The sequence below is a fragment of the Phaseolus vulgaris genome, chromosome 4, assembly GCF_000499845.2.
Source record: "Phaseolus vulgaris cultivar G19833 chromosome 4, P. vulgaris v2.0, whole genome shotgun sequence".
Lineage (NCBI taxonomy): Eukaryota > Viridiplantae > Streptophyta > Magnoliopsida > Fabales > Fabaceae > Phaseolus > Phaseolus vulgaris.
This window is the reverse complement of record NC_023756.2, coordinates 1503081-1526987: the sequence shown is the minus strand read 5'-3', so window position 1 is coordinate 1526987 and position 23907 is coordinate 1503081. Positions and strand designations below refer to the sequence as shown.

The 23907-nt window shown below is 31.3% G+C and overlaps 2 protein-coding genes across 4 annotated transcripts; both read right to left on the bottom strand.

Annotated features, from left to right (window-relative positions):
- Positions 1-5642: 5642 nt before the first annotated feature.
- On the bottom strand, positions 5643-6440 carry LOC137836576 (uncharacterized). The gene has a single exon (XM_068645239.1). The coding sequence runs from the start codon at positions 6438-6440 to the stop codon at positions 5643-5645; it is 798 nt and encodes a 265-aa protein (XP_068501340.1).
- An 8127-nt stretch (positions 6441-14567) lies between these two features.
- On the bottom strand, positions 14568-20633 carry LOC137836737 (putative disease resistance RPP13-like protein 1). 3 transcript variants are annotated; one of them, XM_068645447.1, is made up of 5 exons: positions 17098-20633; positions 16373-16600; positions 16143-16230; positions 15945-16054; positions 14568-15062 (listed from the first exon to the last, which is right to left on the bottom strand). In XM_068645447.1, exon 1 carries the CDS (start codon positions 20558-20560, stop codon positions 17162-17164), a length of 3399 nt encoding a protein of 1132 aa, XP_068501548.1. In that variant the 5' UTR covers positions 20561-20633; the 3' UTR covers positions 14568-15062; positions 15945-16054; positions 16143-16230; positions 16373-16600; positions 17098-17161. The 3 variants fall into 3 exon arrangements, with proteins under 3 accessions (XP_068501548.1, XP_068501546.1, XP_068501549.1); XM_068645445.1 differs by having other exon boundaries at positions 15945-16230; XM_068645448.1 differs by lacking the exon at positions 15945-16054.
- Positions 20634-23907: the final 3274 nt, after the last annotated feature.

Here is a 23907-nt window from a genome sequence, read left to right as displayed (position 1 = left end):
CTAATTTAAATACCAATTTAGAAATCATCTTAATTTTTTTTATTAATAATAAAAAACACTTTAGATACCAATATATTTTTAGTCTTTAAAATAATATCTAATTTAATAAATACAATGACTAATTATATTTTATTTATAAATTTGATTATTATTTAATGATTTACCTGTAGTTGTAGTGTTAATACTTAATTAAACCCACTTCATATATTTCATAATCAATTGTTTTTTCTTGTTTTTTCAATATTTTTTACCATGATTTCAACAAAATCACTTGTGGATGCATCGAATTAAGAAAATAAGTCTATACCGTCTCAATTCTTGTGATTTTTCATTTTTAGTATAAGAGCAATAAATGTTAGAATCCCCTCCTTAGAAGATACATGGTGGTAAAAATCTAGGAGAAGTCTATTAACTCCTCTTTTACCAAACATTAATGATCTTTAATAAACATAGAGTTCAAGCCATTAGGTCCAGAAGTTTTTGTACCCTTATTCTTTAAAACAACATTTTTTTTTCTTTCTTTTGAAAGGAAAAAAAAATAAAATAAAAATCATTTCTTCCTCCCTAATTTCCTAAAAAACAAGCATAATATTGCAGAAATTTTGTACAAATCAAGGCTATCCTCTACCAAAACATGTAAAATTTTGCCCTACTTTCTGTGATTTTATTCTGGGTCCGTATTGCACTGAAAAAAATCATACAAGTACCCTCAAATGTTGTTTGCACCCAGGTAAGGAAGCATGTCCATAAACAAATCACAAAAGAAGATACGGCGAAGAAAAACCAGGACGTTTTGTTTTCGAAAAACTAGTTTTGTTCACTCTCAGTCTGGGACCTACTACACCTTACTCCTTGGATATTTTGGTCTGAAATTTTTACCAGACATTTGTCATTGTGTCTACTGAGTTTGAGCTGAGATTTGAGCCCCAAATTCATCCCACAAGATTTGCAATAATTTTTTTATTCATCACTGCCAGAGCTGAAAGGAAGGTTCAGTTGTGTGTGAAACTGTTTGATTTTTTTCCTTCGTGAATACTCATCCGTTTGACCTGAAATCTGTCGCGTTTTGTTCCAAATTCAGTCGATATTCTTACGTGAAATTCCAGGAAAAAACTATTTTGGGATAATTTTTCAGAAATTTTGTGCAAACCAAGGTTATCCTCTACCAAAACATGTGAAATTTTGCCCTAGTTTCTGTGATTTTATTCTGGGTCCATATTGTGCTGAAAAAATTCACACAAGTACCCTCATATGTTGTTTGCACTCAAGTAAAGAGGCACGTCCATAAACAAATCACAAAAAGAAGATACGGGGAAGAAAAATTAGGACGTTTTGTTTTTGGAAAACCAGTTTTGTTCGCTCTCAGTCTGTTACCGACTACGCCTTACTTATTGGGTATTTTGGTCTGAAATTTTTACTAGACATTCGTCATTGTATCTACTAAAATTTGGATGAGATTTGAGTCCCAAATTCGTCCTACAAGATTTGCAATAATTTTTTTATTCATCACACTACCAGGGCTGCAAGGAAGTTTCGTTTGTGTGTGAAACTATTTGATTTTTTTTCCTAGGTGAATACTAGTCCATCTGACCTGAAAGCTATCGCATTTTGTCCCAAATTCAGTCGAGATTCTTAAGTGGAATTTCAAGAAAAAAATATTTCAGGAGAATTTTTCAGAAATTTTGTGCAAACCAAGGTTATCCTCTACCAAAACTTGAGAAATTTCGCGCTAATTTTTGAGATTTTATTCTGGGTCCGTATTGCGCTGAAAATATTCACACAAGTACCCTCATATGTTGTTTGCACCCAGGTATGGAGACATGTCCATAAATAAATCACAAAAAGAAGATACGGGGAAGAAAATCCTGAACGTTTTGTTTTCGGAAAACCAGTTTTGTTCACTCTCGGTCTGGGAGCTACTACACCTTACTCCTTGGGTACTTTGGTCTGAAATTTTTACTAGACATTCGTCATTGTGTCTACTAATTTTGGGCTGAGATTTGAGCCTCAAATTTGTCCCACAAGATTTGCAATAAAGTTTTTATTCATCACTGCCAGGGCTGAAAGGAAGGTTCGTTTGTATGTGAAATTGTTTGATTTTTTTACTAGGTGAACACTCATCTGTTTGACTTGAAATCTGTCGCGTTTTTTCCTAAATTTAGTCGAGATTCTTACATGGAAATTCAGGAAAAAACTATTTTGGGAGAATTTTTCAGAAATTTTGTGCAAACTAAGGCTATCCTCTACCAAAACTTGTGAAATTTCGCCCTACTTTCTGCAATTTTATTCTGGGTCCGTATTGCGCTGAAAAAATTCACACAAGTACCCTCATATGTTGTTTCCACCTAGTTAAGGAGGCACGTCCATAAACAAATCACAAAAAGAAGATACAGGGAAGAAAAACCAGGACGTTTTATTTTCGGAAAACCAATTTTGTTCAGTCTGGGACCTACTACGCCTTACTCCTTGGGTATTTTGGTCTGAAATTTTTACCAGACATTCGTCATTGTGTCTACTGAGTTTTGGCTGAGATTTGAGCCCCAAATTCGTCCCACAAGATTTGCAATAAATTTTTTATTCATCATTGCCAGGGCTGAAAGGAAGGTTCGTTTGTGTGTGAAACTGTTTGATTTTTTTCTCAAGTGAATATTCATCTGTTTGACCTAAAATCTATCGTGTGTTGTCCCGAATTCAGTCGAGATTCTTACGTGTAATTTTAGGAAAATTATTTCGAAAGAATTTTTTAGAAATTTTGTGCAAACCAAGGCTCCTGTACCAAAATTTGTGAAATTTCGCCCTACTTTCTGCGATTTTATTCTTGGTCCATATTGCGTTGAAAAAATTCACACAAGTACCCTCATATGTTTTTTGCATCTAGGTAAGGAGACACGTCCATAAAACAATCACAAAAAGAAGATACGGGGAAGAAAAATCAGGACGTTTTGTTTTTGGAATACCAGTTTTGGTCACTCTCGGTCTGGGACCTACTATGCCTTACTCCTTGGGTATTTTGGTATGAAATTTTTACCTGACATTCGTCATTGTGTGTACTGAGTTTTGACTGAGATTTCAGCTCCAAATTCGTTCCACAAGATTTGCAATAAATTTTTTATTCATCACTGCCAGGGCTGAAAGGAAGGTTCGTTTGTGTGTGAAACTGTTTGATTTTTTTCCTAGGTGAATACTCATCCGTTTGACCTGAAATTTATCGCGTTTTATCCCAAATTCAGTCGACAGTCTTACGTGAAATTTCAAGAAAAAATTATTTCGAGAAAATTTTTCAGAAATTTTGTATATGATAAAAACCATCATTTGTGTAAAAACACAACGACTAGGAATTTAGTTAATCTCCTTTTTTTTTTCCCACTGTTTGGCCTATATCAAGTAAATTTCTCCCAATCATAGATCTATTTTCCAATTTCATGTTATAAGAATTTATTAAATTTTCTTCTTCCCCTTTTTTAATAGTCTCTTACTTTTTCATCACTTATTTCACTCCCAAACCTAGTATTATTAAAATCTTTTATAAAATGCTATATTCCAATATTTGTATTACTTTTAGCCCTCTTCAACTCCTCCCATAATATCTTTTTTTTTTCATACTCACAGGTGAGGAGACATTGACAATCACCATTTCGATCAATTTCTCTTTCTAAAATCCTACTAGACTTATATACCTTTGACTTGAGAAAGAACTTTTTAACTCATAAATCTCTATTGTCAATTTAACAACAATGTTTACTCTCCATTATACATACTAATCTTCCCATAATATTTTGCACAATTTTACATCAAGTTCACCCATCTTTGTTTCTTGTATGCACATCACCTAAACCTCCTTCAATATTAATGGTTTGATCCATTTCTTTTCACTTTTTCCCCAATCTCCTAACATTTATATGACATGATTCTCATTTCTCAACTCTTTCTTGTCTATTCTCTTTATTAAACTTAGACGCTCTACCATTTGTTGTTCCTTCCCACTAATACCCTACTTATTTCCAATTTCCCATAATTTCCTCACTTCAATAAATTCTTTATTTGTTCAAATTTTTTTATTACAATTAATCATATTCTCATCCAACAAAATATTGCTAAGAGAAAAGAAAAATCTTAAATATCTCCTTCTAAATAAAATACATTGTTACCTAAAATTATTTAAATCCACTTTTGAAATGAAACGAAGTTTAAAATACTCTCTAATCAATATTATTTATAGTTATATGTTATAACCATAAACTAAATCAATCCTTTAAAAGTAAATTCCTTAAACAAAAGGTTTTACTTAGCAAATTTACTTTGAACCAAGTAGAAAAATCTTGATAATCAAGTGTAAATTCACTACTCGAAATTATGCAAATGTGAATCTTGTTTAAAAAAAAATATATATATAAATAAGTTTCCTTTTGAAATCTAAAAGTAAGTCAATGGGAGATTGAGTGAAAGCATGATAGGATTGAGAGCTTGAAAATGAAGCAATTCTTGGTTGAACGTCTTTTTTCTTCCCTCTTTCCCTAATGTATAATCTTGATTGGTTATAAAATTGAGTAATTAAATTTTTCTTCGTTGAGTTCAAATGTAGTCAAACTACAACTCCTATTCGTTGTGTTCCAAAACCTATAACCGTTTTTAGATTTCAAAGTTTGATTAAAAAATAATCACTAATTATAACGAGCTACGTAACACCGACACTAATACGACGGACACGAATATACGTATATTTTCTAAAATGTAGGACACGGGGGCACAAATCTATATATTATATAATTATGAATTATATAAATTGACAATAAAGATTTATGTCCAGAAATATGTTCCAGATTACTTTTTGGAGCAGAAAGATGGTTTTCATAACTGGTTCAAAAGAATTTGTTTTTTATTTTTATAATCATAATAAAAAATTATACAATAAGTTTGAGTTTTTAAAAAATTAATATATTTTTCCTTTTTAAAAGTGTGTTAGATTTATCAGAAATCCAACAAATACTTTTTGAATTGGATACTTCACGAATACGCGTCCTACAAGTGTCATACGAATGTCGGTATCTAATATGAGTATTCAACACCGACACGTCATTTAAGAGAAATGTCTGAACTTCATAGATAAAGAGTAAACAAACAATCTAATGAATCAAATTGTTAAAAAAAAAAATTGCGTCTTGGTGTCTTTCCCTTATACTCTAATTATAATTAGTGATGAACGAATAGTTATAAAAAGAAAATTAGAATCTACTAATGAAAAGATTAACGATTAGTAATATTAAACAATTACAATGTGTTATTACATAAATCTAAAGTTGAAGAAGAAAGATTTTATGATCTATACTAATTTTACTAATTTAGAAGATACTTATAACTAATTCTATTACTAACTGACAAATTCTCTATTATACCTGAAATCATACCTAAAAACTTCTGCTTAACATCGTCTCTGAGAGGTATCTTACACATCTCAAACATTTTCTTCATAACAGTCTCTGATAAGTGACGTCTTCATAACTATGATTTGAAAGGTGGTGTCTCCACAAATTTCGACTCTGCAACTGTTACACTATCATATCGTATTTTAATTTAATAGTTTTTACCCTAAGATATTTCACTCTATTTAATTTCGCTTAATTTTGTTATGGAAAAAAAAAAATTCAAGAAAACAGAGGAAAGGCCTTGCCCATGGCGTTGAGATTGACACAGAACCCAACCAAATCCTGTCGATACGGCAAATACGACCTTCTCTTATCCTCTCTCCGCATCTCTCTGTTCCTCACGTAAAGCGCTTCGTGCGCCGACGCCGCCGCAATCGCCGGAAACCTCTTACCGCCGCCGGCGATCGCCGGAAACCTCCTAGCGTCTCCGACATTCGCGGCAATTTTCTTTGCGTTCTCCGATTTCACTCCCTTCTTCTTCGCGGAATTCACCGACGGCGTCAGGAACAGCACCGACTCCTTCCCCTCGCTGTTGCTCCGCCGCAGCAAATCCAGAAGCTTCCACCGCTTCGACGACGACGATCCCGTCGATTTGCTCTTCCGGCACGGCGTCGACGGCGGCGATGGTTTCGGCTTCCACACGCAGTACGTCCCCGGCGGAACATTCTCCAGCTCGTCCTCCACCTCCGACGACGAGCACGACGGCGAATCGTCGAGCAGAAGCTTCCCTAGCGTATTCTGAATCGACACCTCAACGGAATCTCGACCTTCAGCAACGAGATCGCGGTCGAAGATCGGAAACGTCGGAATTTCGGCCTCCGCCACTGCTTCGAGGAAAACACCGTCGGCGACGGTGTGAAACGCGACGAACTCAAAGTCGGTGTCGTTCTGGTCGAAGCGGTCATCGTTTCGAGTGACCTGATCGGCGATATCGTCGAGCTTGTTGGAGGAATACGCGCTGAAGCTTGGACACACCAACCACTCCTCCACTCTCTCGTGTTCTTCTTCTCTCTGCATGTTCTTCTCTTCTCTTTTTTTTTCCTTTGTTCAATTTTATTATTTTGTTCTCTTCTAAGAAGCATGAAACTGGTTCGCTGCTATTTATACACCCCAAAAGAAGATACAAAGAGCCACCAACAATTTGGGTTTTGTTTTCTTTTTAAATAATCTCTTTGGATTCTAATTTCCCAAACAAAAAAAGAAATGATTAATAAATGCTATTAGTGATGAACTTTATAATAATAATAATAATAATAATTTATTTTTTTTGATGAATTTTGATTATTTATAAGTTACTTTCTTGGGGTGGTTCACACCTCTATTGACCAATAACCATATGGAACATGTTTACACTTTACACACATCATCACTTCATGCACAAACACAATGACAAAACTAAACCCTTTTTTTTATTTTATTTTGTCTTCAAACAACTGTCTTCTAATTTTGTATCTATTTATATTTTTAGAAAGGAAGAAAGAAAGTGTTTCTCTCCGAATCAAAAAGTTGTCTTATTTAAATTTATATTTAATTTGCAAGTTGATTATAGTTTAAATATTCAGACCAACCAAAGTTAATATAAGTAAAAATATAATAATCTTTATTGTTTTTTATGTGAAATATGCCGAGCAAAAAGGATTAATTTAAAAATATAAATCGATTCAAAACACTGCTCTAATATAATAAATACTGCTATTTTTTTTCAAATTTTATTGGTTAAAGTTTGAAGTTAGATTTAGTAACGTAAGGAGAAAGTAATATATGCACGCACTTGTGTTTGTTTCACATAGCAACAAACCTTGTTTTGTCTTGTAATGTTTTTCATAGTTGTGCCGATTTGTTGATTTGGTGCTAAGTGTTTTCCACTAGAAAGGCATTAACTATGATAATTACGTATGATTTTTGTGTTGGCTTACGTATGACACATGAAAATGGCAAAAAGTGAATGACTTCCTATTTTGTTACTAGATTTGATTTTTAAGGCAAAGAACAAAATTAAGGGGTTGGTTGAGGAGGAAACTTCCAATAAACACCTGCATGAGAAATCATAAAAACCAAACCAATAAAACAAAAATATTATTTTATTAGTGTTGTGGTTGTAATTATATTTTAAGTATATTGTCTTAAAATAAGAGAATTCAAAGTGTTTTTTTTTCAGATGTGTTATGTTTATAGATATTTTTTCTTTTTTAATGTTCGTTTTTTTTTAATGTTCGTTCGATAAGTTTTACTAAAAACTGATTTGAGAGGTAGGAAATGTGGGATGTTATAAAAACGAGTTTTAGAATTTAAGGATGTAGTTCTTCAAGCTCCCAAAATTTTTGTAACAGAATTGTTGTTTTTGTCAATTTCGTTAGGCTTAGTCGAAGTGATACCATATGACTGACATACTAATTTACTAAATGATGACTCATAACCAACAAACATATCGTCAATAGAGTGACATGCTTTTACCTCTTACGCTTAGTACTTAGATTATTCAACATTATCATGAAATATCCATTCTCATCACATGTTTGATCAATTATGTGTGGATGATATTATAATTGCAAAACATATTTATGGATATTTGTAGATATTAAATAAATCACAATTTAATTATTTTGTTGTTAAGTTATACATTAAGAATCATCCTTATTTTGAAAGTGAGATTTATCTAAAATTTAATTATTTTCTTATTAAATTAACATGGAGAATCATTATTTTGAAGGTGAGATTTACCTAAATATGCAAATATATATATTATGCGTGGATGATATTGCAAAGGCTATTTATAGATACTTGTAGGAGAATATTTGTAGGAGAATATTTAAGAGAAATTGTAAGAGTAAGTAATTAAAATAGGACAATATTGATGATCAATTACATTTAAAATTTACAAGGGTAATCACATAAGACTATAAAACGTTTTTACTAACTTATAACTAATAAACTACATGTTATTTTTCCTAGCTTTATAACTGCAACTTTTTTTTTCTTTTATTTGATCTTACTAATTGAACACGTTAACTATTTATTTATTTTAAATAACTTGAAATTAATAAAAATTAAAGCTACAATCACTTAATATATTTGTTCACAAAAACAAAATCAATATATTGTTGGAGATCCCTCGACTAGAGATAAACAAATATTTCATTATATATAAGTGAGTGCAATCTTCACTCCATGAGTCAGTTTTATGGAAGTTGAGTTAAACTTAAAGTTCACTTTGTAATATGTATCAGAGTCATTTAAAGTTTATCGGACCGTTGAGATCACTCATAATATATTGTTTCACGCACGAACCACTTCGAAATATATATATATATATATATATATATATATATTATCCATATAATTTTACACTAAACACTTATAATTCAATCGATTAACTTGATAATTATGAATTTAAAATTAATTTATAAATTATAACATGTAAACTAATTATAAGTTGGTTTTGATAAATATAACCTAAAAAGTTAGCAGCCATTTCATTTCTAGAAAAGTTGCTTCAGTTCTGCGCACACAATTTGACTGATATAATGAATCTGCCTTTATCCTCTTTTTTTTGTAAGAGAAAAAAGTGCTTTTGTTTTTTCTACAAAGTTGATATGTGTTGTAAATATCTTAATATTTAATTTTAAAATTTATTGTTTCTAACTTTTTTGAGTAGAATATTAACATTCTCTCACGTTCTTTAGAAGAAAAGCACGTGATTAATATAAAAATCTATACATATAAAATATTTTTCTGAATAATACAGAGATCTGTACTTTTGATATAAAATAATGAAAGAGAAACTATTTGAGTAGATATTTCATATTTTTTTATCAATAAAATATTGTTTTTATGTGTTGTATGTGATTTTAGAATATTGTTTAAAATTAGAAGTTGTTGAGAGGGGAATATGAAATGTTGAAGAAAGAAAGAACCATTTTTTAAGTTAAGAAACTTATTAATAAAAACTTGTATTAATTAAAATTAATTGAATTGATTAAAGTTAAATGATTTCTAATATGAAAACGATGAACATGGTTCATGTGCTTCACATTCCATGATTCACGAACACACTTAAGTTAGTTTAATAATTTTTTTTCGTGTAAAATGCCATCTCTTTTTCCATTTTATTTGATTAATTAATGTTTTATTTATTATTTATTCGTGTTTAACGATAGAAAAAAGATAATTTATCATACGCGAAGAAATTAGTGGAAAGCACACAAAACGAAACCCAATTTACGAAAAACAAAACAAAATATTGATTTAGACTTTGAATGTTAGAGAAAATTTGAATGAAAAGTATTATATAATTAATTATGAGAAAAAATTATAATATATAAGTTATCATTTTATTCACAATTACTTTTTTAGGTTAATAATTAAAAGAAATATATTAAAATTAAAAAATTAAAATAAAATAATTTAGTTTTTAATATATATTTTTATTTTTGAAATATAATTTTTTATTTAATTTAAAATTTATTTTAATTCTAATTCCTCCTTTTAAAAAAATTATTTTACAAACTCTTTACTAAATATAATATAAATAATTATATTACATTAAATCATTTACAACCTTTCTCTTCACTTTCCACTCTCTTTCCCTCGATCTAAATAATCTCTTTTTTTTTTATTCTCTCAAATTCACAACCAAATCTAAATACACGTGAGATTAATTAATTTGTTAGTGAATATTGCACACAATTAACCTAAAAAAATTCCCAAGAATATTGGGTAAGTGGGAAAGTTAGTCTAAAGAATTGGGTGGATGCAATGATGACAAACAATGGATGAAGATTGCACTTTCCACCATTTTTCCAAAAGCTTAATGGAGTTTGAAAGTGTTTGATTTTAAGTCTTCATTGAGTTATTCTAGAATTTATGAATGTGCCCATAAGCTGGACTTTGTCTAGAAGAAGTTATATATATCTATAGTCCAACAATCTATGTATATCTTTATTTTTACATTAAAAAAAGTATAGTGCCATCACCTTGATGAATGAGAAAGAGTAATGGATTATTTTATTATTAAGCACACACATGTTGCCATTTTGATCCATATATTATATAGATTAAGTTCACACAAATTAAAAAACCTCATTAATTAGGAAGAAAACCTCATTAATAATGCAGCAACTAGCTATCACTTGGCCAATAAACTTCAAGGGGGATATTTTCATATTTTGAATGTGTCTCACCATATGTTTATTTATTTATATGAACTAGAGATTAAATTCACTTAATTAACTTATAAAACATACTTTTTTTTTATTTAACACTATCATTAAATAGAGATAAATTTTAAAGACAAAAAATAATTAGTTGTTATATTAATAAAATTAGATATTATTTTAGAGACTACAAAAATTATTAGTATTAATTTAATTTTTATTATTAATAAATAATTTTTAAATTGATATTTATTTAATGATTTTTTGGTAGTATAAATTATTTATAATTTTGAGTATTTTTTTTTAATTTATTAATTTAGTATCTCAAACATATTTGAATGTGAAACCATGCAAAAACAAATATTCAATGTAACCTATATATATATATATATTTTATTTTATTTTTAAAAAAAAAAATTAAATTTAACCTTGATTAAGTGAAAAAATTAATTGAGAATTACAATAAATCAAATTTAAATAGTTAATTTATAAAAAGCTAAATTGTTTTACATCTTCAATAAAAAAACTATTTTCTAATAATTTAATTTCGTTCTAATTAGAAAATTGACATTTTTTTCTCGGTTTAATCTTAGTACAAGAGATTTCTTCAAACAAATGTTCAGCATAACTTATCACAATCTTATTATTTTATCAAAAAAAATTATTTACAAAATTTGATCCCAGATTTTTTTTCTGAATTGAGTTCTTTTCCAACTAAAATAATGTTAGAAATACCCAAAATATTATAGAATGTGAAAATATAAATAATATATAGGGCGTTTTCAGGTTTTGGTAAAGCTTGATTTCCTTGTACACATATCTTTGAAATACTGTTACAATTAATTATTAAGCACAGGACCTGGTGTTCTTCAAAGTCAGAAACAATTAAAAAAAAACAAATTTTACATTTCCATGCACAAAAGAAAAAAAAAACTAGAGGTAGATGCATGATAAGGACATTACAAGATTTCATAAGAGATGATTTATTAATTAACTTTATGATTTGACATAATGCCATAATATTGTAGATAACATAAGTACCCACCTAACCTATAAGTTTTAAGCAAGAAAATAAAATAAAATTACAGACCAAGAAAATTTAGCTTTCACATTAATGTTTAAGACTTGGAATGAAACTACTACATTATACAGAACTTTTTTTATATGATTAAGAAAAAGTCACTGAAATCAAGTATAAACTATAGATTGAGATTCTACTGAATATATATATTTTTCAATTAAGAGTTTGACCAACTTGTAAACAATTTTTTAATATAGGTTAGAATGCATATCGACTACAAATTAGAACATTTCATAATATATAAATGGATGTAAATATCATTTTATAAGTCGGCTTTATGAGTGAGTGTAAACTTCACCTTATAATGTTCTTAGTTTTTTTTTTCATCTAAAGGAGAATTTGGTGTCTTTTTGGTCAGTAATGGAAGTCACGACGGGACCTCATCGAATGTTAATCGTCAATTTTAAGATCATTTCCAAAATAAACAAAATGAGAGACAATTTTATGAAATTGAGTTAGATTTAAAGTCTACTTTTCAATAATATAATTTTTATTTTGTACTAATATTGGATTTAAGACACAAGAGAAACGAACTTTTTCTATAAAATACATTTTTTATAAACTAAAAGTAAAAATTTGAAGAAGTAATTTTAGTGAAAAGTTACAAATTAGTTTTAACTTAAAAAAGCTACTTTGTTTCTAAAAGTCCTTATAGAAAAAATTATAAATAAACTTTATACAACAAATTTTGGGTTAACCTCCACTTTGTATTACTTTTTGTTTTCCCATTCAAAAGACTCTACACATCCCTATCAAGAATGAATAGTAAAATAGTAATCCACATTGATACATTCTTGTTATTAATTTGGCAACTATAAAGTTACATTTATTTAATAAGAAAAATCTTGAATGGGGTCTAAAGATTTTCTTCTAGAAAGCACTTAATCATACACTAATTTACCAAAAGAAAAAGTGATAAATACATTCAATAATAAGATACATATCCATAGTCTATGATGGAGAATCCCCACGTGCATGCAGCCATTCCCTCCTCACTCACTAATTAGATCACAAAACAATGAACAATGATTATCACTTTGCAAATTCAACTCCCAAATCTTAAACTTAATCTTTCTTTTTTGGTTTCAAAGCATAAGTGCTTATTGAAGTCAAGCCGGTTTGCTTGATTAAAGCATCACCTTTCTAGAACTACTATGACCTCACTTCAAAATCTATTTCAACTTCTACTTTATAGTAGGATCTATTAAATAGTATTACAACCATATTTCTAATTAACAATTCACACTAAACTTTTAGATAAACAAATAAATAGTTTAATCTATTGATTTTTAAAGTTTATAAAGAATCTCAAATTTGTTGAGAAAACATTATTAGGTGAATCATCATATTTAAAATATTATACACTTGTAAATTTTTTTATTTTTAAAAGATATCTCGATAAATTAAAGAAAAAAAAATATAACCTATCCTTAATCTCTATTTCTTACTTAGTTATGTAAGACTATATTTCACTTATCTAAATATTTTCTTAACCATCCTATCTAGAAAATAGATGATAAGTTTGGAATGAGCAGCCTCTAAATTTTGGTGAGGATATGAAATTAGTGGGTTGTGTGGATAGCTATAAATGATATAAAATGATTATTTACATTGGCCACCATAATGCTTTTCTTACCTTTAACATGAATCATGGCTGCATGAGACACCACATTCATAGGAATTAATGATGACACAACTTTCCCATGCAGCCTTCCTCTTCTTCTTTGTCCTACTAACCCACTCTTGGAACTCTCTTTTGTGTACCATTGTAAGAAGAATCATCACTCACATGGCCACTTATATATATATACACTACAAGAAAATCATGAAATAAAAACCAATTTTTAGAGACCAAAATAATTAGTTACAATAGGAACTAAAATAGAGACCATTTTAGAAACTAAAAAAAAAATTGGTTTCTAAATTAGTTTATATTATTTTCTATTATTGTTAAATAGTTTCTAAATTGGTATCTAATTAGCAACTAAGGTTTTAGATACCAATTATTTAGTTTTTAAATTTGGTCTCTAAAACCTTGGTTGCTAATTAGATATCAATTTAAAAACCATACAATAATAGAAAATAATAGAAATTAATTTAGAAACCAAATTTCTTTTTAGTTTTTAAAATAGTCTCTAACTTAGTTACTATTACAACTAATTATTTTGGTTTCTAGAAATTGATTTCTATTTCATGATTTGCTTGTAGTGATATATATATATATATATATATATATATATATATATATATATATATATATATAATCTTCAGCAGATGTTTGCTACTGATATACTCCTACCACCACTCATTTTATAAACAAACTAGTACATCAGTCTTTATATATATTATATATATAGAGAGAAACTAAATTGATATATACCTGTTTCATCCACATGGTTCATGACTGTTAAATTAAAAAGATGAATGAATGACTTCTTTTGTATGGCTTCCATTAGAGAGAAGAAATTGAACACATTAACCGTTGGATCCATACTTTACATAAAACCATCAACGACAAAGGTGAGAAAGAAAATAGTTGGGAAAATTTGTTAATGACAGGGAGCTAGAAGCATGTAGGTAATAGTGAAGTACAGGAAAAATCAAGTCCTACATCAAACAGAGATAATATCAACATAATAATGTGTGAAGGAAATCTTCATCATGTAAACCAGTTTTTGTAGAATTTAGTTATACATTCTGAGATAAAGGATAGTGAAGGCCTCTCAAAAACCAATGATTCAATTTATGTACTTTCAATAAATAGTTCTTCTTTCATCATTTTCTGATTCAATTATTATCCTGAAGTAATATAGTTCACCACTTTCTTTCTGTATTTTGGTATGGACGGCACAGAAGTTTAGAAAGAAAGATGATAGATATGCATGTTCATATCCAAGCATATGAGATAAATGAAAGAAAATTTGGTTCAACCGTTGACATCAGTTCTAACCAGAACTTTTTTTTTCATATACAGAGTGACTAGATGGAAACAAAAGCAATAAAAAATACAAGTTACATGCCATGCTCACAAACAACTTGAATGCTATTTCCTACCTCAGTAAGAAAAGCATGTACAATTTCAAATTCTAAGAATGGATGCTTAGAAGCATTTACATTTCACAACTCCCATTGCTTCAATCGCTCTATCAGATGTAGTAGTTTTCCCTGGACTTGTTTAGGTACTCATCCTCTGATCATCTAATTTCAAACCCTTCTACTTGTTTTCTCTTCATCATATCTTGACACATTGGTAGAAACAACTTTGGAAAGACTTACAATATCACAGTCCACACTACACACTGTGACCATAAGTATTTCAAAAACAACCACCTTAGAAGCATAGTGGTGAAGAGTAAGATCTCTAAAGAGGGTCTCTTCTACTTCCTCCAGATATAGAAAAGGATACTGTAAAAAAAGATAGTATGAATGATTGATTAGTAAAGCTTCTTGTCTTCCAATAAAATCATTAATTTAAAATCAAAACCTTACAAAAGACAAGTCAACACATCATCGATACATTAGCATTGGATTGGAGATTGGGTAAGCATATTATGGACCTTGTTGCTGTTGAGAGTCTTTAAACTTTTATTAAAGAAAAGAAGAAAATAAAAGAGAAATGGTTGATGTTGTGGAGTAGCACAGCCACTTCTAACAGTTAGATTATGTACTGATAACTTTACCAATACCCTACTGTGCAAATGTAGGCGTTTCACATCTTGGTTGATTATCTACAATTCAATTTCTTCATAATTTAACATAATACACCAAATCCTGTTCACATTTTAGGACCACATGTTAAATAACACAAAAAAATACACATGTGAGTGTGGAAAAGGTAGCTTAAGTATGTGTTCATGAAAAGAAAACAACTTAAGTTATTATTGTTGTCTAAATTTGAGCATTGAACATAATGGAATAAGCTAAAAGGAGTTCTTTTGAAAAAGGTTATCTAAGAAGCTTATTGAAATAATAGAGATTATACGAGTCATAAGCTCAAATAAACTTCCAATAAACTCTTCAAAATACTTCCATAGATAGAATTAAAATCCTCAATTTCTTCGTTTGTTATGAATTCACAGAATGTTAATCTTTTAAAGGCAGGTAAAGACCTCTCCAAAATCATGTTCAGAGAATAATTGAAGGACTTCCTTTATTTATAGTAGAACTCTGTTTCGAAAATTTTATTTGCCAAATCCCTTAATGATTTCAAGAGAGGCCTGAGAAATCATTGTGTAAACATATAAATCAGAGAGAGAAAAATTATTTGGAAATAACTTCCAAGTTTACCTATGCTGGACACTCCTTCTCCCTTGTTTTTCCAATGGCAGGATATCTCAAGAATGAAGAGTGATCATTATTTGTTTAATGTCTTATCTAAAAGTAAACCAAAAGCATACCTGTAAAAGGAAAAGGAAAATAAAACTAGTTTATATTTAATACAAGTTCCTTGGAAACAGAATTCAGAACAAGCCATTCTTAATGTACCCAATGTAGCTGTTTCTTTTCATCTTGTCTCCGGTCAATACCCCTAGCTTCATTTTATCATGGACAGCCTTTTCAATATATCATCAACCTGTATTTTCATTCAAAAATAATCAAGAACATGAGAACTGGTGTGAATAACTTCATTCTGTTAAGTTTGTTTTGTTTGTCAGAAACTTTATTAAATTAACGCACCGAGCATGGATTAAGAAGAAAGATGGATGGAACTATACCTTCCAACTACAGAGTAATCTTTGGAGAATAAACACCACATGCTACAACATCTGCACTTCACAAGTTTTAGTGTCCACATCCATTTTCTGAATATTCAAGTCACAACCATCGATCGATATTTGTTGAAGGAAGTCGTAATGGATGATGGGAATTTTCACAACTGGGTAAGTCCAAAAGCTGAAGGCTTTTCTTTACATATATCAGAATCTTTCCCTTTACATATTATTCTGCAAGAGGAAAATATCCCCATAAATACAATTCGTATCATCCAAGAAACTACAACAAAGCCGTAATTTAACTGTTTTCTTTTATGGGTCTTACATAAGATAAAATTAGTTGAATGGATAGATAGAGAGGTGAAAGGAAGGAGAAACCAAAACTTTGAAACTCCTATTGTAATTTTGTTTGAGTGAGAAGCCAGATCAAACTTTGTTGAACATAGAAGCTGAATTACTCTATTAAACAATATCTCATCATCTGTTATTCAAGAGAGAATGAGGGGTCATGAAGAATATCACTAAAGAATTAAGGACTCTGTTCAGAATGCCGAGAAGTCAGCTAAAGAAGTGAGGATCTTGGCTTACAATTATATTATTAATTTAAAAATCAAGTTTAAGTATACCATGTGCTGCTATTGTTTGGAAAATGGCAATCATAGGATTACTGTTTGCAACTAAGAAGATTGTAAGTGAAAAGGTAAAGAGATATTGTGGAGAATTAGCACCTGTTGAAGTGGCAAACAAATGGAAATAGCTGCAAGTCTAATTTTGAACTTGTGCCTCATCTTATTACTCAACATACAGTTCTTGGATGTGAGCAATCTTTTCCCAGTCTTCGCCATCTGGATTCTGACAACGCTCCTTCAGCAATGGACAACCAATGATTGAAAGAGAAGAGATGGATTTGGGCAGACCCTCCTCTGGTAAGCATTGAAGGCTGGGACAGTCACCAAGTCTAAGAGAAGAGAGGTGGCAGAGACCCTTGTAGTGCATGTTTTTAAGATTTGGGCATTCAGAGATTACTAGACAGGAGAGAGATCGTGGCAACAAAACTTCATCGGGAAAACACTCCACGTCCAAATTTTTAATATACAAGCTCTGAAGACATGTGTTGGGATTCAATATCTCTTTGAGGGAGGCGATAAGTTTTAAACTTGAAAGATTCATTTGTTTTACATTTAATGACAAACCTCCATCTGGGAACATCTCCACTTCTGGACAATCAATTATCTCCAGCCAAGTAAGGGAAGGAATCAGTATTTGCACGGGTTTCTCAGATAATCCTTCACTAAGGAATGATTCAAATTGAGGGCAATCACTAATTGCTAGAAACTGGAGATGACTATGAGCGTGCTCCTGTGAAATTCTTCTTAGATTTTGGCATCTTGTCAATCGAAGTGTACGGAGCTTTGGAAATAAATCTAGCATAAAGATTGTAAGAGAGTCCCAGCCACCATTAATCATCATAGCTTCAAGGAAATCGTAATTGGTCATGGGAATATTCACAAGTGGACATGACAAAATGCTCAAGACTTTCTTTAAATGAAGATCATGTTGCTCTGACAGACCTTTCAGTTTGGGACATTTATCCACATAAAGCCCTTCAAGACGTGGAAAAGAAGTATTTTTACACTCCCATTCTTCCCATTCCTTCATGTTGTGGAATTCCAACCTCTCCAAGGATGCAAATGAAGAGTTGCTCCCATAAAATTCAGCACCAATGTTCACTATTCCATCAAGCCCTACAATTTTGAGGGTCTTCAGTGATGACAAAAGTCCAAGGGGAGGCAAATGTAGGCAGTATTTACAGTCCTTCAACTTTAAGAACACCAGATTTGATAAAGAATTATCGAATACCCAACTTGGGAATTTTGTACCATTGTAGTTACATATTGACAAACTCTCCAGGTGTTTGGAGGGTTGTAGATTCTGAAGTACTTCCTTTTCTTTCCTTGGATCATCAGGGATGTGGTCCGACTTCCATTCTAATTCTAGCTTCACAAGGTGTTTATTTTTCAAATTCGCTTCTAATGCATCCAAAGGATTCGAAATATTCTGCACCTCGTTAATTGATAGTCTCCCATGAAGATTGAGTCCTCCCAGCTGCTTAGTACTAAGTTCACTATTTCTATCGATGAAAAACATGTTCAGTACTTGAAGATTCTTCAGTTCTCCAAAATGCATTGGCATCTTCTTCACTTTTGTCTTTTTAAATTCCAGGCAATGCAATTTGCTGAGTTTATGCATATTTAAGGGCAACTCCTCCAACTTTGAACAATGATTCAACTTCAGTATTAGCAAGTTATAGAGCAAACATATTGACTCAGGTAGTTTTTGTATCATAGTATTCGAAAGATCTAACAAATGGAGATGTTTAAGATTACCTACAGAATCTGGGACCTCTCTAAGGTCTGAACAACAACAGAAAGATAAGACACGTAAAAACTTAAATTTTGAGAACATATCATGTATCGAAATCTTGAAATGCCATTGAGAGTGCAAAAATTCTGAGATAGGAAGAAATGAACGAAGTCTTTTAGCATCAGTTAAACTCTCGAAACCATAAAAACTTTTGACATCATGGAATTCAAATGAAAAATTACGGGTTTCTTTCGATATATATTGGGTTTTGTCAAATTTCAACCTGAAACAGAAATCCGCACAGACATATTTGGCCAAATCATTCAAAAGGTCATGCATGATGAAACACCTCCCGACAACTGATTGTTGAAAAAAAGACATTGACAATAGATTATTGAAGTACTCTTCGCCAATTTCAATGGGATCTCTAACTTGCTGTGGGCACTGTAGAAAATTTTGGGCCATCCACAATAAAATTAACTTCTCCTTAACAAACTCATAATCTTTGGGGAATAAGGCACAATAAGCAAAACACTTTTTAAGATGAGAAGGAAGGTAGTGATAACTCATAACTAGTGCAGGAATAATTTTACTATCTTGTGGTAAGTGCCATATCTCACTCATCAATATGCTTTTCCATTCTGAGGATGACTTTGTGCGTAAAAGACATCCAATTGTTTTCAAAGCTAGAGGCAATCCATCACACTTCTCAACTATCCTTCTACCAATCTCCTTTAGCTCATCATTCAATTCAAGATCACCATCTTTTAATGCGTTATTTTCAAAAACATTCCAGCATTCATCCTCTCGTAATCGCTTTAGAAGATGCACTTTAGATCCCATCTTAGAAGCAACATTGTCATCACGAGTTGTGACAAGAATTTTACTTCCTGGAGCCCCATAACTAAGAGGAGCTCGCACAACTTCCCATTCTACAGGTCTTTTGTTCCAAACATCATCCAAAACAAGAAAAAATTTCCTTCCTGACAATTTTTCTTTCAGCTTTTTGTGAACCATTTCTAAGTTCCCACTATCATCTTTTTCTTTTGTGATTGCCTCAAGAATTGTTCTTATTACGGTAAAAACATGAAAATGATTAGAAACACAAACCCAAGCTTTGATATCAAATTTTGCATCCACGGTCTTTGGATCATTGTACACATGCTGGGCGAGTGTGGTCTTACCAAACCCACCTATGCCCACAATGGAAAGTATTGATGGCTGGTTAGGATTGTCGGTTTCAGATGTGAGCCAATTAATGATTCTATCTTTGTCAGCATTTCTGCCGTAAATAACACTTTTAACCACCAAAGAAGTTGATGACAATTTATGTGACACTTTAAAACCTGATCCATCACCAGAATAAGTACACTGCCTCAAACCAAGAGCATCCTTTTGGTTTGCAAAATATTCTAGTTTCTCCAGGACTTCTTTCATCCCTGATTCAATTTTCTTGTTAAATGGAGTGAAAGTAGAGTTTTTGAAGAAATTTGATACCTTGTAAGTAAAGGTTTGAGGTTGGGATTGAGCTTGGACTTGGCATCTGGTGAGTTCATAGTCTATTTCACCCAACAAATCCTCTGCATCAAAGACAACGTCTTTGACATCAAAAAGCCATGCTTTGACGTCTGGATCTGCGAACTGCTTTAGTTCAGCATCAACAGCGAGAGCATTGATGGAGTGCAGCATGATTTTCAAATTTCTGAGGAGCTTCTCATCAAGTTTTCTTCCACGAAAGAAGTCCAGAAGTTGAGGAGAAGCGAGCTTGTCGAATGCAACCTGAAGAAAGGCCGAAAGAAGAGCACCACCAACAAGTTCTGCTGCCATGGTAGGAAGGAGTTGGAAATGAAGTGAAATGGATTGAGTGGAGGAATGAATGGTATAGTGATGAATGAAAAGAATAGTTAGAAAAGATGACTTGACTTTAAGAACATGTTTTTCTTTAATGGCAACTCAACCAATATAAAATGTGAGCTGTTGGATATTCCTTGAACGGTTGTGATGAATGAACGAATGGGAAGAGGGTTGTGGGCCCAGTGAAGCAGTAATAAAGTAGTAAAATATAATGAACTGTTATTTTTGAAGGATGTGAAATAAAACAGGAGAAGAGAGCACACTCAGAAACCCCCCACACAGATTAGATTAACGTTGCACTTTCTCAAACAATCTTGGCACAAGTTTGCTCTTGATCCTCTATAACTCATATCTATATCTAAGCTTGAGTAGGGGAATGGATGGTGTTCTTGAATTCTTTGATTGTTAGTTTTCCTGATTTGAAAGTGACATAACTAATTGAAACAGTAGCATGCAAATAAGAAAAGTGAGTTCTATTTTATTCCTTCAAAGACAAATTTAGAATCAAATAGACACACGAAGAGGTTCAACAAAACAGTTTGGTTCAGAAATCCACTTTCCAATCTACAATAGTAGCAGGTATAGAATCTTACACCATGTCAGATTTCAGCTTAAAAGCATTTGACATTAAGTGAAGTTGCCCCACAGATATATAAGTCAGAATCCAAGACTTGAGACAAGTGATATGCAACTTTTCTCAACATCCCATCAAAGCCTGATTAGCACGAGAACCAAACTCACTCTATATCTATAAAAGAAAAGGCTGAATTTCAAAAAACAGATATTTAATCACACTCATAGATGTGTAGTGAATTTGGTTAAATTTATACGAACCTGATTTGGTGTAAGTGTTGCACAGGTTTCATTACTTTAACAATGGGCTTATATTTATTTAGTTAGTCATTCCAACCTAATTATAGTAGCATGCATTTTGGTGTGAGAGAAGAAAATATTCATTTGTTCATCAAATATGTTGATTGGTTATAACATCATATTCAATGTTGGAATATTTGTTAATTATCTGAGAAAGACTACAATCATATTGCCAAAGTATCGTATAAAAGATGCTTTAAATTAGTAATTAAAATTAAGATATTTCTAATCCCAGGTATTTATATTATTTAGTTGAACTCATGCATTAAATGAACTAACTTGCAGTGTATGAATCAAATAATTAAAAAAATATCAAGTAGTGTTTTATCTTATTGAGGGCTAAATATGATTTTTTTTTTCTAATGGTGGGAATTGAGCACAAGTAGCAGAAGGTTTTCAATAACTCACAGTACTGAACCAATTGAGTATAAAGTTGTTTTTCTAATGGGCAGTAGTGTTACATTTATTTGCTTCTCTTTTTTCAAGATATTGAATCTTAGTAATCTTAGAATACAAACAGAAAATTATGAGATCAGTCTCAACATGAAAAGGTTGAAAATATGAATTTGAGTCTCAAGATCAGAATATTAAGGAAACTAAAATTGGACCATGACAACGTTGTGTGGGTGAACACTAAAATGGATGGATGCATGGTCTAATCCTTACACATTAGACCCTGTTTTAAAAATATTACTGAAATTAGACCACCTTCACTTCACGATTGTCGTAGTATTCTATGCCATCAAGCTGCTATATGGATGCTGATGTGGCAGGAAAAGGGGTAGATCAAACCAAATATAGAGGATTATTTGGTTCCTTACTCTATCTCACAACAAGTAGACCGAATATCATGTTTGTCGTGTGTCTTTGTGCAAGATTCCAAGCAAATCCAAAAGAATCTCATCTCAAGATTGCAAAAAGAATTCTCAAATATCTCTAAGGAACAATCAATGTTGGTCTATGGTATCCTTCTCACTCTCATATACACTTAATTGGATATTCTGATTATGATTTTGCAGGGTGTAAGCTGGATCAAAAAAGCACAAGTGGCACTTGTCATCTTCTTGGATGAAGTCTCATCTCTTGGCATAGCAAGAAACAAGCTTGTATGACTCTTTCCACTGTAGAAGCTGAATACACTGCTGCTGGAAGTTGTTGTGCACAAATTCTTTGGCTCAAACAACAACTAGAAGATTTTGGCTTAAAGATTAGCAAGGTTCCTCTGCTTTGTGACAATACAAGTGCTATAAATCTCACCAAAAATTAGATTTAGCACTCAAGAACAAAGCACATTGAGATTTGTCATCACTTCATAAGTGATCATGTGAACAATGGAGATTGTGAGATGAAATTCATTGAAACAAGACTGCAACTTGCTGACATATTCACAAAACCTTTGCCAAAAGACAAATTTTTCTTTTTAAGAAATGAGTTAGGCATTCTTGATTCTCAAACTCTTTCTTAAATATGTTTTTATCTCTTCCTAATTCTATTTCTGAAGACAAATAGGGGGAGAATATGGTTTATGTGTTGTCTTAAAACTGCTATAACTTGCTATAACTCTGATTTAAGTTTCTGCTGCATATGATGTTTGATTTGGTGTTGCAGTTTGGTGTGTTTTGGCATAGTTTGTGGGTGGTTTTTCTACTCTTGTGGTTATGTAGAAAACAAGTTGATGTGTAACCATAACTTGCTATAATAGATGTTTTGGATTGCATAGTTTCTGTTTTGCAGGTGCTGTTTCAGATTTAAACAACACCAACACAAGCAACCAGGATTTGTCTTCATCAAATAGAGGGAGATTGTTGATCAAAAGTGATCAAGAGCTTTGAAGAATCCAAATCCAAGGTGTTTGATGAAAGGCTGGTGTTGCTGCTGTGTGTGGGTGAGATTTGGGTAGATGAAAGTGTTGAATCTAAAACTGATGTGAATTAAAACCTTTTTGAAATTAAATGTTTTTCCAACTAAGTGAAAAATAACCTGTTGTTTTGTCGAATCAACCGGTTGTTTTGTTCTTAGATGTTTTGAAAAAGGTTGAAAGCTGTTTGACTTGGTTGACTTAACTGTAAAACCAAAATCAATCGGTTGTTTCGTGGTTTCAACCGATTGTTTCTTTGAAAATCCTAACAAAATTCAGTTTTGAATGGTGAATCTGTTTTAAATGATTTCTAACTGAATACGCTCCTTCATTAAATGTTTTGACCAATCTTTGGAAAATATAAATAGTTTGTTATATGTTTCAAAAGAGTAAGAAACAGTTTTGAGAAATTCAGTTTGACATATTTGATCTCAAGTTTTCAAAGATTCACATCAAGCTTTGGATTTTCAAGAGAGAGTGGAATAGGATTGCAATTGTATTCTTTTAGATTGTACTTTGATAAGGTGTAATCCTTTCTTAATCTTCTGTATTTCTATTGTTGTATTGCCAAGGAGTATTGTGTGTTCTT

Excerpts from the sequence above, each read along its gene's own strand:
- LOC137836576 (XM_068645239.1), bottom strand. The coding sequence starts at position 6,440 with ATGCAGAGAGAAGAAGAACACGAGAGAGTGGAGGAGTGGTTGGTGTGT.
- LOC137836737 (XM_068645445.1), bottom strand. The coding sequence starts at position 20,560 with ATGGCAGCAGAACTTGTTGGTGGTGCTCTTCTTTCGGCCTTTCTTCAG.